Source organism: Grammomys surdaster, unplaced genomic scaffold (genome assembly GCF_004785775.1).
Source record: "Grammomys surdaster isolate TR1022 unplaced genomic scaffold, NIH_TR_1.0 61, whole genome shotgun sequence".
NCBI classification, from domain to species: Eukaryota; Metazoa; Chordata; class Mammalia; order Rodentia; family Muridae; genus Grammomys; species Grammomys surdaster.
This window is the reverse complement of record NW_021604563.1, coordinates 92,456-109,236: the sequence shown is the minus strand read 5'-3', so window position 1 is coordinate 109,236 and position 16,781 is coordinate 92,456. Positions and strand designations below refer to the sequence as shown.

At 36.6% G+C, this 16,781-nt stretch overlaps 1 protein-coding gene across 1 annotated transcript in view; it reads right to left on the bottom strand.

Moving 5' to 3' along the window:
* Positions 1-2,234: 2,234 nt before the first annotated feature.
* Zmat1 (zinc finger matrin-type 1) overlaps positions 2,235-16,781 on the bottom strand; it is a 31,222-nt gene continuing 16,675 nt past the window's right edge. The window contains exons 6-7 of the mRNA XM_028783462.1: positions 8,867-8,966; positions 2,235-4,853 (exon numbers count right to left, since the gene is read on the bottom strand). Of these exons, the coding sequence (XP_028639295.1) occupies positions 3,530-4,853; positions 8,867-8,966 (1,424 nt within the window). The 3' untranslated portion in view covers positions 2,235-3,529. The remainder of the gene's footprint in view (positions 4,854-8,866; positions 8,967-16,781) is intronic.

Below are 16,781 nucleotides of genomic sequence, written 5' to 3'. Positions count from 1 at the left end.
TCAGTGTTAGTTTCATCTCATATATTACATGGAAACACAGTCATCATAGAAATTTGAAGTTTAAATTTAACTGTGAAGTTTTGAGCTTGTTGCACTGTGTTCTGAGAAATGAGATTAGGAATGAAGGTGAAAGCTCCTTATATATGCTATCAAGAAAGTCTTCAGCCTTCCATAATGTGTCTTAAATTGGTAATTATTTCAGCCTTCCATTTTCCCAATGCATCTGTGAGGTTTATAAAGTCAGCAGATACCATGTGATTGCTATTTTCCTCACCCCTCTCCACTGCTTGCCTAATGAATTGTATTGCTGGCTATTCACACCAGACACTACCTACTTTGTCTCCTTTACTGCATTTTTCTTGGCTTTCCATACCCAAGTTCAAGATTTATTTATTCTATTAAATTCTATCTTAATAGATTTAGGACTTAGCTGATGAAGTTGAAATATTTTTTGGATCCTATATATATTTAATTGTGTTACCTTGAATATAATCTTGTGATCAGAAGCAGGTAATAGGAACAAAGCAAATGTGTCAAAGTTAAACTCCAGGTCCTTGTCACTGGCTTCAACCAGAAACTTAAGTTTTCTGGATAATGTAACATTTTGGGGATTGAAAAACATGCATGTCCTAAAATCTCAGAAAATTTCTTCTAAAACCAGCAACCAGTGAGTGACTTTCTTGAAACGAATCAACACTGCAACCTTTTCCTTGTCTCCACTCAGAATAACGTAAGATTAAAATGAATTTAAACTGTAAAATTTTGCTGTTTTAGCCATATAGTTAAAACTGTGACTAATTTTAATGCAAGATGAATCTATATATTTTGAAAAGTTCACAGTAGTTCTGTACCTTAATGAATAATAGTTCTTTCTCAAATTTTTAACCTCTTTTTTGTCCTTCTTTCTAGTCCTCCCCTGTCCACTTCCCCTCTTCCCTAGATCATCTCGTCCTGTTTCCCTTAACAAAAAGAAGCAGGCCTCCTAGGAATATGAACTGGACATTGCATAACAATCTACAATAAGACTAGGCACAAACTTTTATATCAAGGCTGGATAAGGCAACCCAGTGGGAGCACAGGGTCCCAAAAGCAGGCAAAAGAATCAGAGACAGTCCTCGCTCCCACTGTTAGGAGTCCCACAAAAACACCCAGCTTCATATCCATTAACATGTATGCAGAGGATCTATCTCAGACTCATACAGGGTCAAGATTGCTGCTTCTGTCTCTTAGATCCCCTATGAGCCCTGCTTAGTTGATTTTGTGGGCCATGTTCTCCTGGTGTTTGCAAGCCTGTGGCTCCTGCAATCTTTCCCTCCCCTGTCATGCAGGGTTCCCTTGGCTCCAACTAGCACTTGCTCAGCTGTGGGTCTCTGCATCTGTTCCCATCAGTTGCTGGATCATGACTCTGATGACAATTGGGTTAGGCACTGATCTATGAGTATAGCAGAATATCATTAGTAATCATTTCACTGACTTTTTTGCCAATCATGTTTGGTTCTATTCTGGGTTTCTGGGCTGCCCTACCTCTGGTTCCTGGCCATCTAGGCAGTGTCAGGAATGGGCTCCCTCTTGTGACATGGGCCTCGAGTTGGACCAGTCATTAGTTGACCATGTGGACAGATTGTAGGCTGAAGGTTTTGTGACTGGGTTAGTGTTTGTTGCAGTCTTGCCTGGTTACAGGAGAAGGCTGGATCAGGTTACATATCCATCCCCCATTACTAGGAGTCTTCGCTAGGGTCACCCTGGTAGATTCCTGGAAATTTCCACTTTTTGTCCCTGAACTACATATTCAATTCTGGTGTATCCTGGCAAAAACATAGCATAACTTGATGGTGCAACTAAAATTCTAATCATGGGATTTGATATATTAGGCCTTTACACTCCCTAATGTAGCAGAGTAATACTCAAATGCTTACAGAAAGTACTGATCATAAAATAGTGCACTAGCATAAAAAATTTAAAATCAAACAATTTAAAAAAATTAAAAAACAATTTTAAAAAATTTAAAATCAAACACTGCTTACATTTTCCCTTCAGTTTCACATTGATGGTATTTTTCTAACCCAAAGTTAAGCTAAAACTGAATGCTAACTTCTACTAAGCAATCTGTGGAATAAGTGAAATTACAGCTTTAATGTGTGGTCTTCCTAGAGAACTAGTGGCCAACACCATTTCTTGTCCTCCTGTGGGCAGCATAACAACCATCTTTTGATGGAAATGATCACAAAGCAGTATTTAGAAATTAAAACACTTTAATATAAACATTTTTCAGAATATAGACCGATTTCTATCAGCCCTTTTGAAGAACATTTTAAAAGTATATATCATCTAATTTATTATACACTAATTTTCCACTTTCAAAACTAGAAAATACAAAAATACACTGCAAATTAGATTTAACAAAAAAGTCTACGTTGTTTCATACATTTCCATTGAAGAAAACAGAACGTTAACACATGACAGTAGTAAAATACCACCAATACTAACACAAATTCTTAAAAGGAATGGATTCTGTGAAGTTTGGTCTCCTACAAGGTTGACCATTCTTCCAAAATCAAACAAGATTGGGAAAATTCAGGGTGGTATGGCTGTAGACCATGTTGTAATTCACCATTTTAAGTACATAACTTCTATGAGCAAACAACTTATTTTCATTACAACTTGATGGACAAAGTAGAAACACCTCTACTTTAAGAAAACTGTATTATACATAAGCAGTAGAGTAAGTTTCTTTCTTAGAAAGTCAAAGAAAGTGACATTAGAAAAGCATAATGAATAATTTTACTTCATCTGGCTTTGTTAGAGATTAACTGTACACATGTACAAATACACAAAGAACACAAACTTCAGGAAACCAAAATTTTCAACCTTTCTTCAACCTTAAGGTAATAAAACTGCAAACTAGAAAACACTGAATCTTCTGCTTTCTCTTAAGCAGGTTTCTTCTCCGCTCATGCTTCTTAGTATTGTGTTCTTGCTGTTTGAAGGCTAGGTTTAGACTTTGTGGTTCTTCTTTCAACATTTTGAAAGGAGGGAGTGGCAGAAAAAGAGGAGTAGGGGAAGTAGGAGAGGAGAGGAGAGCAGAGCAGAGCACAGGACGCATACACACGATCACACACATATATACATACACACATATATACAGGCACACATATATAATACACACATACACAGAGGGAGACTCTTTTCTTGAATGGACACTGACTTTAACCCTTCTCTTCATCTGAAGTACTCGATTTTATCTAAAATTTCTCCACCAATTTCATCAGATTTTTCCCCCACTGGTTTTCTTAAGTAAAATTAAAAGTTCAAATTCTTTGAGTATGTTTACCTCAAAACAGTTCCTTAAATGTTGGATTTAGATGTCTTGTATATTGTTTCTCGTGTTCAATTTCAACTTTCGAAAACAAAGAAACCCAAAGGTTTTCTGTGCTGATTCTGTACCTACCTTTCCTTGATTTCACACTTACTCCTGTCTTTATCTAAACCAATATTGTTTTTGCTTAGCCCTTCTTAGTATACTATAGGTTCAGAACCCAAGAATTGACTCATCCCAAAGGATTTCCTCTTCTGTTCTTTCTTCAACAGATTTCTTTCTCTTTCTTTTGTGCTTACGTTCTTCTTTCTCTGAGGAAGCTTCATGCTTTCTTTTCTTTCTTCGATGCTTGATTTTTTCAGAGCTGACTCCAGCTTTATCTTCGTCTCCTTTACTTTGCTCGGTGTTCTTGTCTTTGTCTAAATCTTTATCCTGATAGCTTCTTTTTCTCTTATGCTTGGACTGTTCCTTTTCTGGCCTTTCTTTTCCTTCTTCCAGGTGTCGTCTTCTCTTCTGATGTCGCCTTTTATGACCTGTTTCATGGGCACTGGCACTGTCATTTGAGGGCAGATGTTTGTAGATGTCATAGTCTACACTGTATGAACTAGGGTCATGTTCTTGTTGACTAAGGCTCAGGGAAACAGGCATGTCTGAGAACTCTTCTGTGGTAAGCTGATAGTAGCTGTCAGTATCTAGGCTCGGTTGGTTCTCATAAGCTGGTAAACAATGAGGTAACTGGCTTTCTACTGCTTCTGCACTGCTGTATGGAGCTGGGTAAGTCGGGAAAGTCTCACATGGGAGTCTTTCCTCAAACATTCCATGACTGGAACTTCCATCAACCATTTCTCTGTAATTATGGGTTTCAAAAGAACTATCAATTCTTGTAAAGGAAGTCTTTGGCTCGAATTCTCTAGATTCCTGCACCTTGTAATCATCAGATTCATTTTGGAAATCATCATTTCTACTCTTTGAATGAGGTGCTAACCAGTAAGGAGATTGGTCCTCCACTGGGGAGCCATTGTATTCTTGCTGGTAGGTCTGTGGTGCCTCAAATGAAAACCTTTCCTCACATGGCCTCTGTCTGTGTCCAGGATCAACCCCTTCTGTGTACCTGTGATCCCTGTGGCTATAGCTTTCTGACATCGGTCTAAAACTAATATTGGGATCGAGTCCTCTGGCCTTCTGCCCTTTGATGTAATCTTCAAGTTCATCTTGGAAAGAGTCATATGTCTTTGACTCTGCTGGTAAACTATGAGGTAACTGCTCCTCTACTGTTCTAGAATCACTGTATGGTCCTGGGGGTGCCCAGAAATTTTCAAGTGGAAGGTTTTGTTCAAGCATTTGATGTCTGGGTGTAGAATCAACCATTTCTCTGTATCCATGTGTTTCCATGTAATTATCCTCCTCCATTTTCCTGAAATGAGCCCTGGGCTCTAGCTCTCGAGATTTCTTCATTTGGTTGTAATCTCCACATTCAGCTTGGTAAGACTCTTGCATTTTCTTTGAATTCTTCACTTGATTGATAACATGAGATTCTCTACAAAGAAAATGATAACATGAGATCCTCTACAAAGAATAATACAAATTTTTGATTACTGAGTATTTTCTTTGCTCTAAAATATTAGTTTAAATAAAATCTATAGAGATTGAAAAAAATTTAAATCCTCTAAATTAAAAAAAGAATTTGATGCTCAAAATACATAGTACAGATAGTCAGATATCTCTGTAGAATGCCACAAGTTTTACACAAAAATATTTCTTAGAAGATAGCAGAGTAGAGACACCAATTTGTCCACAAAATTGAAATAAAATCACAGGTGCAGAGCTGCAGGGAGAGCGAATGCTATGGAAAGATACCAGAGTGCAATAGGAGACAAGAATAGAGTGAAATAAGGGAACACAGAGTGTTAGGAGTATACAAGATTTAAATAGATATCTGTAATACCGAATGCACAGCATTAAATGAGGGATAAAAAGATGCCCCCAATGGGGTTCTTAGCAGAAGGAAAATGCTTAGTGAAACCAGCAGAAACCAGCACCTTGCAAAAAGTACAGTCAAAGATAGAGACCTATGATCTATACTATTAAGCTGACCCCAAAGAAGTCTCCCGTATTCCTCAGATTAATTCACTGCTGACGAAATGAGGAAACATTTTAAAAGTTTTCCTGTTGTCCAGGTTTTTTTTCTGGATGAATAAACCCATGCATTTTAATATCTCCTAATCCCAACTACCCCACTGATTCATAGAATATATGCATTGTCCAGATTATAAAGATAAACAAAGGAACTTTAGAGGTAAACAACACCATAAATCAAATGGACTAAGCATACAGTATTTGATTCAAGAGCTGCAGAATACATACTATTTTCAATAGTGTTTCCGAAATTGTATGGCCAGGGAAGCATTAGAAGAGCAAAGTTGCTCCCTAAATGGATTTGGGCCTGCTTTGTAAGAGGGAATCCATGCATACTGTTGTAAACCTGCTCCAAAACCCATGATAGAAGAGGTCTTGGACTCTGGGAAAGTACTATAAGATGTTTGAGCTGAATTGACATAGCATCAAACTATCATCTAAATATCTATATTTATATCTACAAAGGCTATTTTTTGCCTTAAACAGAAAAGCTTCTCCATTGCAAATAAATGCAGAGACTCATGGCTGCACTATATGCTGAGAATAAAGGCTCAGCCCTAGATTAGACATGTATGCTACTCACTTAAGATTCAAGAAATACTGTAGAAGGTGGATCAGAAAGAATTAATAAGTGCTAGTGAATGGGAGAAGGGGCTGAAAAATTCATCTTTTAAATACAATATACATATGATAACTATGAACTTACAGGATCTATGTATACTGTCACTGGGTTTACAGATGTTGGACCCTCCTACCAGTCAGATATGAAGAGGAAAAGGATTCATAAGGTCCTACTACATACTGTTGATCCATTGTTAACCAACAGATCCTTGGGACGGAGTAAGTATAATATCCAGATGTGTACCCAATGGTGATGTCACAAAGTTCTTCTGATGGTTAGTTCCAAACTCAAGATCACATAGACATCCCTAATTAAACTCTGTGGAACACTAAACAGAATGAAAAGCTAGTAAATAGGAGAAAGAGACTTATAGGAAAGGGGGCTTGGAGGTAGATGCTGATGTGGAAGTCAGGAAGTACATGCTGATAAGGGCCTGATATGGATGTCTCCTCAGAGGCCTTCAAGAGTCTGACATATTCAGAGGCAGATGCTCACAACTAGCCATTGAACTGATCATGGGGTTCTCAATGGAGGAGTTAGAGTGAACACTGAAGGAGAGCTGAAAGGATTTACGACACCATGAGGAGAGCAACAATACCAACCAACCACAGCTCCCAGGGTCCTAACCACCAGCCTGGGAGCACTTAGGGAAGGATCCAGTGCTTCAGTTGAATATGTAAGAGTGGAGGGCCCTGCTGGGCATAGGTGGAAGAAGAAAACCTTGACCTCATGAAGGCTGGATGCCCCAGGGGGTGGGAATTTTGAGGGTGGGGAGGTGGGAGTGTGGGGGCTAGGTATGGGTTACATCCACAGAGAAGAAGTAGGAGGGGTAAGGGAATGGGGGGTTCCCGGGTGGATGGGGGATGGGGTAAGGGGATAACATATGAAATGTAAATAGAATATCCCCCCCCAAAAAAAGGAAAGGGGGCTTGGAAAATTGGAGGGAGACAAGAGAGGCAGGGAGAGTAAAAATAAAATACATAGCATACATACACAAAATTGTTAAAGAACAAAAATAATTAACAAAAGAAGAAAACACAAGATAACAAATTTTGATGAGAATGCATAGAAAAATAAATATATGTTTTGTGGGAATTTAAATTACTATAGCCACTATAGAAATCTATGTGCAATTTTCTCAAAAACTAAATATATAACTACCATATGATATAATTATATTACTCCTAAACATATATCCAAAAGAATCCTAGGTGGCCTACAAGAAGAGATGCTGCTTACATAGCAATTACTTGATGCAATACCATTTACAATAATGATGTTATAACAATAGTTTAGGTGACCATCAGCAGATAAAGAATGTGCTGTGATGTGCAAAGAAACACTGTCATGAAGAAAATTAAAAATCATATTGTTTGCTGAAAAAATACTAGAGATTATGATATTAAGTTAAATACTCCAGACCCAGAAAAGTAAGCATTGACTGTTTTCTTTTATATGTGAGATCGAGACATCTTTAAAACTCTCATAGCAGCAAAACGGGAGCAATTAGGGAAGATATTAGGATAATGGGAGAATCAATATGATCCAGTGTGTTTTATAATGCATGAAAGTATTTCCATGGAACTAATTATTTTATCTAAGAAATACATGGTAATGAAAAAACAGGCCTAGGATAAAATGGAGGATGGTCATAAGAGTGGAAATGTCTCATGCTACTGTAATACTACAAATGTTAATGCATGTTGGCATATTGTGGCTAATCAACATAAATAACATTGCCCTAATAAACTGGCTGAATGGCATTTTTTCAAAATCAGTTACTTTTGTAGATATACCAATGTGATAGGTTATTTATTTAAAATCCCAAAGTTTTCTTTCTAATGTATAAAGTGTATTTTCATTTGCTGAGTCTGACAATTTAGCTCCTGTGGTAGACTGAATAAAATGGCTTCAATAGGTTCATGTTTGAATAGTTGGTCCCCAGTTGGTAGAATTATTTGAAAAGGTATGGGAGGCATGGCCTTGTTGGAGGGAGCTGTATCCTTGCATGAAGAATTTAAGGTTTCAAAAAGACTCTGACCATTCCCAGTATTATCTCTCTCTGTCTCCTACTTGCAGATCATGAACTCTCAGCTGTCACTAGACTTTTGTTTCATCATCATGGATTCTTATCCCTCTGAAACTGTTAAGCCCAATTAAATGCTTAATGGTATTTTGTCATAACAATAGAAAAGTATCTGAGACAGCTTCTAAATAATCATATCCAAACACTATAAATACTTTCTTATAGGATAAAATAATAGATTTTATGTTTTGATTTCAAAATCAACAACTAATTTATACAAAATATAAATGACCCTTTCCCCTGCTACAAAAATTACTTTCCAATTGTCCACTAATTTCTGTTCTTCTTAAAACCATATATTAACATTGACTAAAAATGGCTCATGCCCTCTGTCCTTAACCATTATACTCCATTGTAAGGACAATGACTAGATCATGGAATCCTTGGAATTAAGACAACCATTTTGAGATCCTTTGAATTTACATGGCTAGTCTGAAGAAATGATCTTTTAGCACATCTACAAAGAAAAAATAATGTTGTCTATTCAGAAGGACTACTAATTTACCAGACAGATCTGTCAGTTCATTACTGTGATAAAATATCCTTGTCACTAGTATGGTACAAATACCACTTACCACTTCTAGGTTCAGGTCATAGGAAAAAGACTATCTAGAATGTTTTAAAATATATTAAAGAGTATTTTACTGGAAGACTTGGTCTTTGGTAACATGAGAATGATTTTCTTTTACAGGAGAAAAACACTTACTTAATTTGATGTTCAGTTCCTTGCATGTGGGACCGGAACATATACAAAGATGTAAAGGTGATACTGCAGATATGGCATACATAGGTTCTCATTCTATATGCTATAAAATGAGAGAATTTGAAAAGATCAGTAGAGAAATGCTTAGAATCCAATAATGTCAGTGATAGATAAGAATTTATTAAAAACCTTCTACTTGAACTTTCCCAATAACAACTGGTCCCAAAAGACAAAGTAATTTGCTGGCAGTCATGGGAGCAAATAGCAGAGTTGGCATCTTGGAACCCAAGTCTCTAAATTTAATGCTCAGAATTTTTATACAATACACTATATGTATAGTCTTTATTAATTTCTTAACCATCTGCTATCTACTTGCTCACTGCTGCTATATGTACTGTATAGCAGTAACCTCAAATATAACATGGCAAACAAACTTATTCCTAGTTTTGCAACACTCTTTTTATTTGCTGTTAGTTATTTTTCTACCCGACCAAACATTGAAAGGTTCAATAAGTTTAAGTTAAAAATTGCAAAATTTTACTTTCTCAAACTGTAATCATTGTAGTTCACTAGTTATAAAAACAATTTCCACAAATTTTAGAAAAGAGAACCAACCAGTGAGGCCTACACATAGGTTAAAAGGTGAAAGTAAAAATCTAAAATAATAGTTGCTATTTAAAATGAGTTAAATTAAAAACTATAAAAAAATACTTTTTAATAAGCTGTATAATAGCCACCTAACTATTCTACTTCTACAGTGGAATTAGAAGCAGGAGATAAACATGTCTAAAGCTCATAATCCTTCCATTTTCTTTCTTGGTAAGAAGGAGGAAGAGGAGGAAGAAGAAGAAGAGGAAGAGGAAGAGGAGGAAGAAGAGGAGGAGGAGGAGGAGGAGGAAGAGGAGGAGGAGGAGGAGGAAAGAACAACTTTCACAAGACAAGTACAAAATCAGCACTCTTCCAGACACAAGGCAATAAATTGGTATCATACATATTTTAAGAACAACCAGAATCACTTTCTTGTAAATCAAGCAGCAGATTAATCACTTATAGGAAGATTAGTTAATAATAATTAGGTATATTGAAATTTGCTGAATGATAATTATTTCCAGAAACAAAAGAATACTTACAGGGTAAAATAATAGTAATGACATTGAATAACATGTTCACTATTTATGCCAGTGATCAACAGGTTACATTAAAATTTGAATGAATGCTTTGATAACAGTACTCAGAATATCTTTTAGACAGCAAACAGTCTTTTGTATATATAGTGCTAAGGAACTTGATTATCTACATAAAAATGTAGGTGGACTTCTGCCTTACCTGTTAAATTGATCAACTCAAAATGGACTAAAGCCTTAAATTTTAACATTGGCATAAAGGCAAATACATATATGCAGATGATAACAATTTTAAAAAAAGAGGTCATAAATTTCAAGGTGAGGAGGAGTATATAGGAGGACTTAGAAAGAGGAAAGTGGAAAGGGATATGTTATAATTACAATACAATCTAAAAAACAACAACAACAAAGAAAATTACTAGAAGAAAATACAGGTAAAATGTTTCAGTACTCTGTAATATGTGAGGACTTTTTGGACAAGTCTCCCAAAATTCAGGAAGCAAATTTGAATATAGACAAATCAGATTCTAAAAAGTGTTAAAACTCCTGAACAACAAAGAAAACATACAATAGAGTTAACAGGCAATCTATAAATGGGTGAAAATAATCTACAAAATATACATTCATACATGTGTATATATCCACATATAAGTATATACACAGGTATATACATATATATGTACATATGTATACATATATATACATGTATATATAAACACATACATATGTACACATACACAAGCAATTAATATCCAGAATATATAAGGAACCCCAAAAGCTCAATAACAAAAAATCTTCTAGTCATTTCTCAAAAGGAGATATCCAAATGTCCAACAAGTACATAAAAATACAGAACATCACTAATCATCAGGTAAATACAAACTGAAAGAACAAGGAGATTTCATCACACCCCAAGAAGTATGGCTAGTACAAAAACCCTAAGGATAGGAAATGCTGGTGAGGATGTGAAGAAAATGTTGGTAGAAACATTAATTAGAATAGTCATTCAAAATATGAAGGCTACTTAAAAATTAAGAATTACCATATATTCTTGTAAACATAATATTAGTGTATATTCAAAGCAATCAAAATCATTAAGTAAGAGACATGCGCATTCCCATGTTTATTACATCATTATTCACAATATGCAAGAAATGAAACAACTCAAGTACTCATCAATTGATGAATGGATAAAACATGGTACATACAGTGGAATATTACTCTGTCATAAAAAATACTAAAATCCTGATAGGGTCAAGAAGATTTGGGGTATTAGTTCACCGTATACTAATAATAGATAACACTTATATTCATATATTTCAAAAAGCTAGGAAAATGATTTTGAAAAAATTCATTACAAAAATCAAAATGTCTTAGGATATAAATGTGTTTGGCTTGTCTTAGATATTATACAAAGTACACCTGTATCAAACAGTATATGATAGTCCTATGTATACCCACAGCTTTAACATTGTTTTTTGTCTTTGAAACGTTTGAATGAAAGATTACTTAAAAAACCATCCTCTATCTCCCTTTCCTGGAGGCTAAGTTCAGTTTCTGGAATGAATTTGGGAATTAGTTTTTAAAACTAATACTGCAAATGAATTATAAGAGATGTTGTTGAAGAGAAAAATTTTCCAATTCTTTGTCTATATATCTTCCTCTTTCAAGTTTTTGGTTTGGTTTGTGAGTCTCTGGTTTAACAATGATTAACAGTGAAGTCTATTGATTTTCTATAAAATGGACTACTTAGGCAGTAAATGTGGGTCTTCATAGCAACCTTTTCTAGGAAATTACTGCTATCTTTATCTTACAGATATGAAAACCAAACTGGAGATGACCTTGATCAACAGCATATATACTGGGTACACCAAGTGATGTAGAATAAACAAGACTTCCAGTTTTCTTTAGATTTGTGTTTTTCAAAGCTGGTTATACAAAGAGTTACATGGAAAATGTTCATGTTGCCTTAGCCTGTGGTTTTTCTAGGAAAATTATATCAGACCTCTTCACATGAGACCAATTAAATCTGAGTTTCCAGGGGTGGAAAAGAACTCTCCTACTTCCATGAAAGCTTTCTAGATAATTTTACTGTGCATTCACTATTGAAGTTCTACCTAGATTATTTAGTCTTCTTTGTGATTATAAAGTCTCATTAAACTTGGGTATTTCTTCAGTATTTAGAAAGGCTACTTCATAGTTTTCTGTTTAGCTCTTCTTCTTTTGTTTCTCCACAAATTCCACCAGTATTAAGATTCCAAATAGTAGAAATATAGGGGTTTACAAGGGTTGCTACTCACATGTCAAGTGTCTAGAGACAGTTCCACAACTACAGTCTGGGTACTTTTACCTTAGTGCTTGGATTTCCACATGCTGATACTACCACTTTCTGGAATAATGTGTAACTCAAAGAGAATAAGTAAAAATGCATAAACTCTTTCTGAATAGATAGGAAGCCTATTAACTGGCCCAGTTATCATGCTTCTTGGCCTAATATTTTTAAATAATCATAAAATATATTTTGTGTGTGCACATATATTATGCATGTGTGCATGCATGTATCATGGTATACACATGGAGGTTAAAGGGCAATTTTGGGGAGTTAGTTCTCTACTTAAACCATGTGGGTTCCAGAAATGGAACTAAGTTGTTAGGCTTAGCAACAAGCATCTTTGCCTGATGAGCTATTTTATACAACCCCTGGCCTAATCTTATAAACTGTCTCTAATGTTTCTTACATACTCCCTATCTTGGAGACTGCTTCTTGAGCCTATTTGTTTTGTTTGCATCTTTTAAAAAAAAACCTTATTTGAGAAATGCAAATCAAAAGGACCCTGAGATTCTACCTTACAGCAATCAGAATAGCTAAAATCAAAACCTCATGTGACAATACATGTTGACAAGAATGTAGAGAAAGAAGAACACTCCTCCATTGCTGGTGGGATTGCAAACTGGTACAACCACTCTTGAAATCAATCTGGAGGTTCCTCAGAAAATTGGAAATAGATCTACCTTAAGACACAGCTATACCACTCTTGGGAATATACCCAAAAGATGCCCCACCATGCCACAGAGGTACATGTTCCACTATGTTCAGAGTGGCCTTGTTTGTGATAGCCAGAAGCTGGAAACAACCCAGATGTCCCACAACAGAAGAATGGATACAGAAAATGTGGTTCATTTACACAATGGAATACTATTCAGCTTTTAAGAACAAGGACATCCTGAGTTTTTCAGGCAAATGGACAGAACTAGAAAATATCATCCTGAGTGAAGTAACTCAGATCGAAAAGGACATGCATGGTATGTACTCACTATAATAAGTGGATATTAGCCAAAAAACTATAGAATACCTAGGATAAAAACCACAGAACTCAAAAAGGTCAACAAGCTGAAGGGCCCAAGTGAGGATGCCTCAGTTCCACTTGGGAGGGAGAAGAAAGCAACCACAAGTGGGGAGGAAGGTATCTGGGAGGGAAAATGTACAAGGTTGGAGGAAGAGGGGAACCTGATCTGGTATTGGGTGAGGGAATAGGACTGAAGCCCTGAGGGCCAGCAGAAAGAATGGAACCTCAGGAGGTAGGAGGTAGGGGGACCCTCCAGAATGTACCAGAGACCTGGGAGGTGAGAGACTCTCAGGATTAAAAGGGAGGGACCTTAGATGAAATGCCCTACAGTGGGGAGAGGGAATGTATCGAGTCCACCTCCAGTAGAAAGACAGGGCATCGAGTGAGGGATGGGGTTGCCATCCCACAGTCAAAATGCTGACCAATAATTGTTCCTGTCTGAAAGAACCACAGGGACAGAAATGGAGAAAAGCTTGAGGAAAAGGTCCAGCAACAGGCCCAAAGTGGGATCCAGGTCCAGGGGAGGCCCCAAGGCCTGACACTATTACTGAGTCTATGGAGTGCTCACAAAAAGGAACTTATCCTGACTGCCCTCTGAAAGACCCAACAAGCAGCTGAAATAGTCAGATGTAGATATTTGCACCCAATCAATGGACAGAAGCTGCTGACCATTGTGGTTGAATTAGGGAAAAGCTAGAAGAAACTGAGGAGGAGGGTGACCCTGTAGGAGGACCAGCAGTCTCAAGTAAACTGGATCCGCAAGATCTCTCAGACCTGGACCACCAACCAGGCAGCATACACCAGCTGCTATGAGGCCCCACAATACATATAGAGCAGAGGACTGCAGGGTCTGGGTTCAGTCAGAGAAGATGGACCTAACCCTCAAGAGACTGGAGGCCCCCAGGGAGTTTAGAGGTCTGGTGGGGTGGGTGGTGGGGGATGGGGACATCCTTGTGGAGACAGGGAGATGGGAAAGAGCTATGGGATGTGGAACAGTCAAATGATGGACCGGAGAGGAATAAAATATGGAATATAAATAAATAAATAAATAAATAAATAAATAAATTTAATTTTTAATTACCATATACAAAGGTGTTTAAAAAACATAAGACAGCCATAAACTGCTGTTTCCAAAATTGTTAACATGTGAAGAGACGGTAATAGAAATGTAATGGAAGTACAGAAAAGAGAAACTGATTCCATGATACTTGCTTATAGAAAACATATAGAGAATTATGCGGTTAAAGATTCAACTATAGGTGCCTAATAAATAACAGTAATCCTAGCGAAGACAAAGGTTTTACAATTTAAGTTGGACTTAAAGAGTCTTGCTTTAATTTTAGATATGTTGAGTTACAAGTAAAACAGAAGCATCTAAGTGCAATATTGGAGCTAGAGTTAGTAAGATAGCTAAACAAACACAATATTTAAAAAAATACACATATACTTTAGGTCCCTAGTAGTAATGTAGCCAATCTTGTGCCTTAGCTGAGCTAGATTAAGAATTTAGGCAACCAGTGATAATAATGAAGAAAAAAGTTCAAATATGGAGAGACATTCACAGATAACAGATGAATAGACACAATAATAGACAGGAGAAAATGAAAACAGTGGAATAATTAAAGTGGCATATTGTGTTAAGTTGTCCTCATTTTAACATTTTATGTAATGGATGCTTTGCCTGCATGTATGTCTGTGTACAATGTATATGCAGTGCCCATCCCATGGGGGGCCAGAAAGGTGGTGTTGAGTTCCCTTGGAAATGGAGTTATAGATGGTCATGGGCTACAATGTAGATGGTGAAAATTGAACTCAGATCCTCTGTAAAAGCAGCCATGGCTCTTGCCTGCTGAGCTATCTCTATAGCTACGTAATTGCCTTAAAACCAAAACCATAACAACAAAAACACTGGCTTACTTGTAACATGGAATTGTTGTTATTGCTCTCTGAATTTTGCATTAATTTAATTTCTCTAGATGGTTTTCTTTTGGTTGTTCTTGTTTGAGAAAAGGTTTTGCTATATACCCTTATTTGGTGTGGAACTCATAATTTAGTCCAGGCTAGCCTCAAACATATAGTATATAGTAATCTTTCTTCCTCTCACTCCTGAGTGCTGATGTTATAGACATGAATCACTATGTCTAGCTGAACTAGCTGTTTTCATAATACTCAAATGTTTACTGCTTGGGAGACAGGAGTTACAACAGGGCATATCTATTCTTAGAGCATTAGCTTCAGAGATTAGTGTAAAATGCCTTCTTCCAATAAGTAGACTAAATTATACTGTTGATCTCATGATCAGATAAGAACACCAAAATTCCTTTTGTTGGTAAGATTTTTGTCAACTTGGCAAAAGCTAGGTTCATCTGGCATAAGGGAACCTCAACTGAGGAAATTGATCAGATTTGACTGTGGGCAAGCCTATGGGACACTTCCATGATTTGGAAGGGCCCAGCCCATTATGGAAAGTTTCACCCCTGGACAAGTGGTCCTATTTGCTATAAGATAGCAGACTGAGCCAACCATGGCAAACAAGCCAGTAATCAATGTTCCTTCACAGTATCACCTTCAGTTATTGCCTCTGGGTTCCTGTCCTGAATCCCCTTCATGGTTGACTCTAAATGGTAAGCTTTTCTCCCAGTATTGCTTTTGGGCATGGTATTTATCACAGAGAGCCAACTAAGACATGCTTCTTCCCTCATTCTAATAACCTTGACATTTCAGAGGGCTAAATGCTATCTCCCACAGCAGCAAACACAGCCCAAACACTTCTCATTTAGACTCAGTTCAAATTTACTAAGACACCACATATTTCAGATACTCTCAGCTTACCAGGAGGAAAACTATCCAACAAGTGGCAATCCAACATTTCCTCAGATGTTTACTTTTAAAATCAACTGCCATTTCTACTTAATGCTGTGTTCCCTTAAATCATCAGTCTTTAAAATCCTATGTGAAACTATATGTCTCTACAAAACTTTTTAGTACTTTGAACCACAGTATGTAGGAAACTGAAATAGTACAAACAAAGGAAAAGCATTTGAGATAAAGATTCATTCGCAGTTGATTGATACAGACATTAAACTAAACTCTGCTGAGAGAGGAACAATTCTAGGCTGTTTTTTATGTCTAGCACTAGAAACAGAAATGACGTTTCCTTCCTTAAGAACCTTAAACTGAAATGGGAGAAAAAGCACGTAGAGAGGTAAGTAGACACACAGGTTACAGAGACACAGGAGATTAAGTAAGTAGCTTACATGGAAGCAGAGATGCTTCCGGGCAGCACTGGTCTGTTTAAGAATGAGTATGAGTTTAGTCAGAAGCAGGAAAAACAGTGACAAATATCCAAGTTAAGATACTGTCATAGAAATATTTGTATTTTGAATGAAACACACCAATAATTAAACTGAGAGTGCTTTTGTGGAGACAAATCCAGTGGGAAGAAAA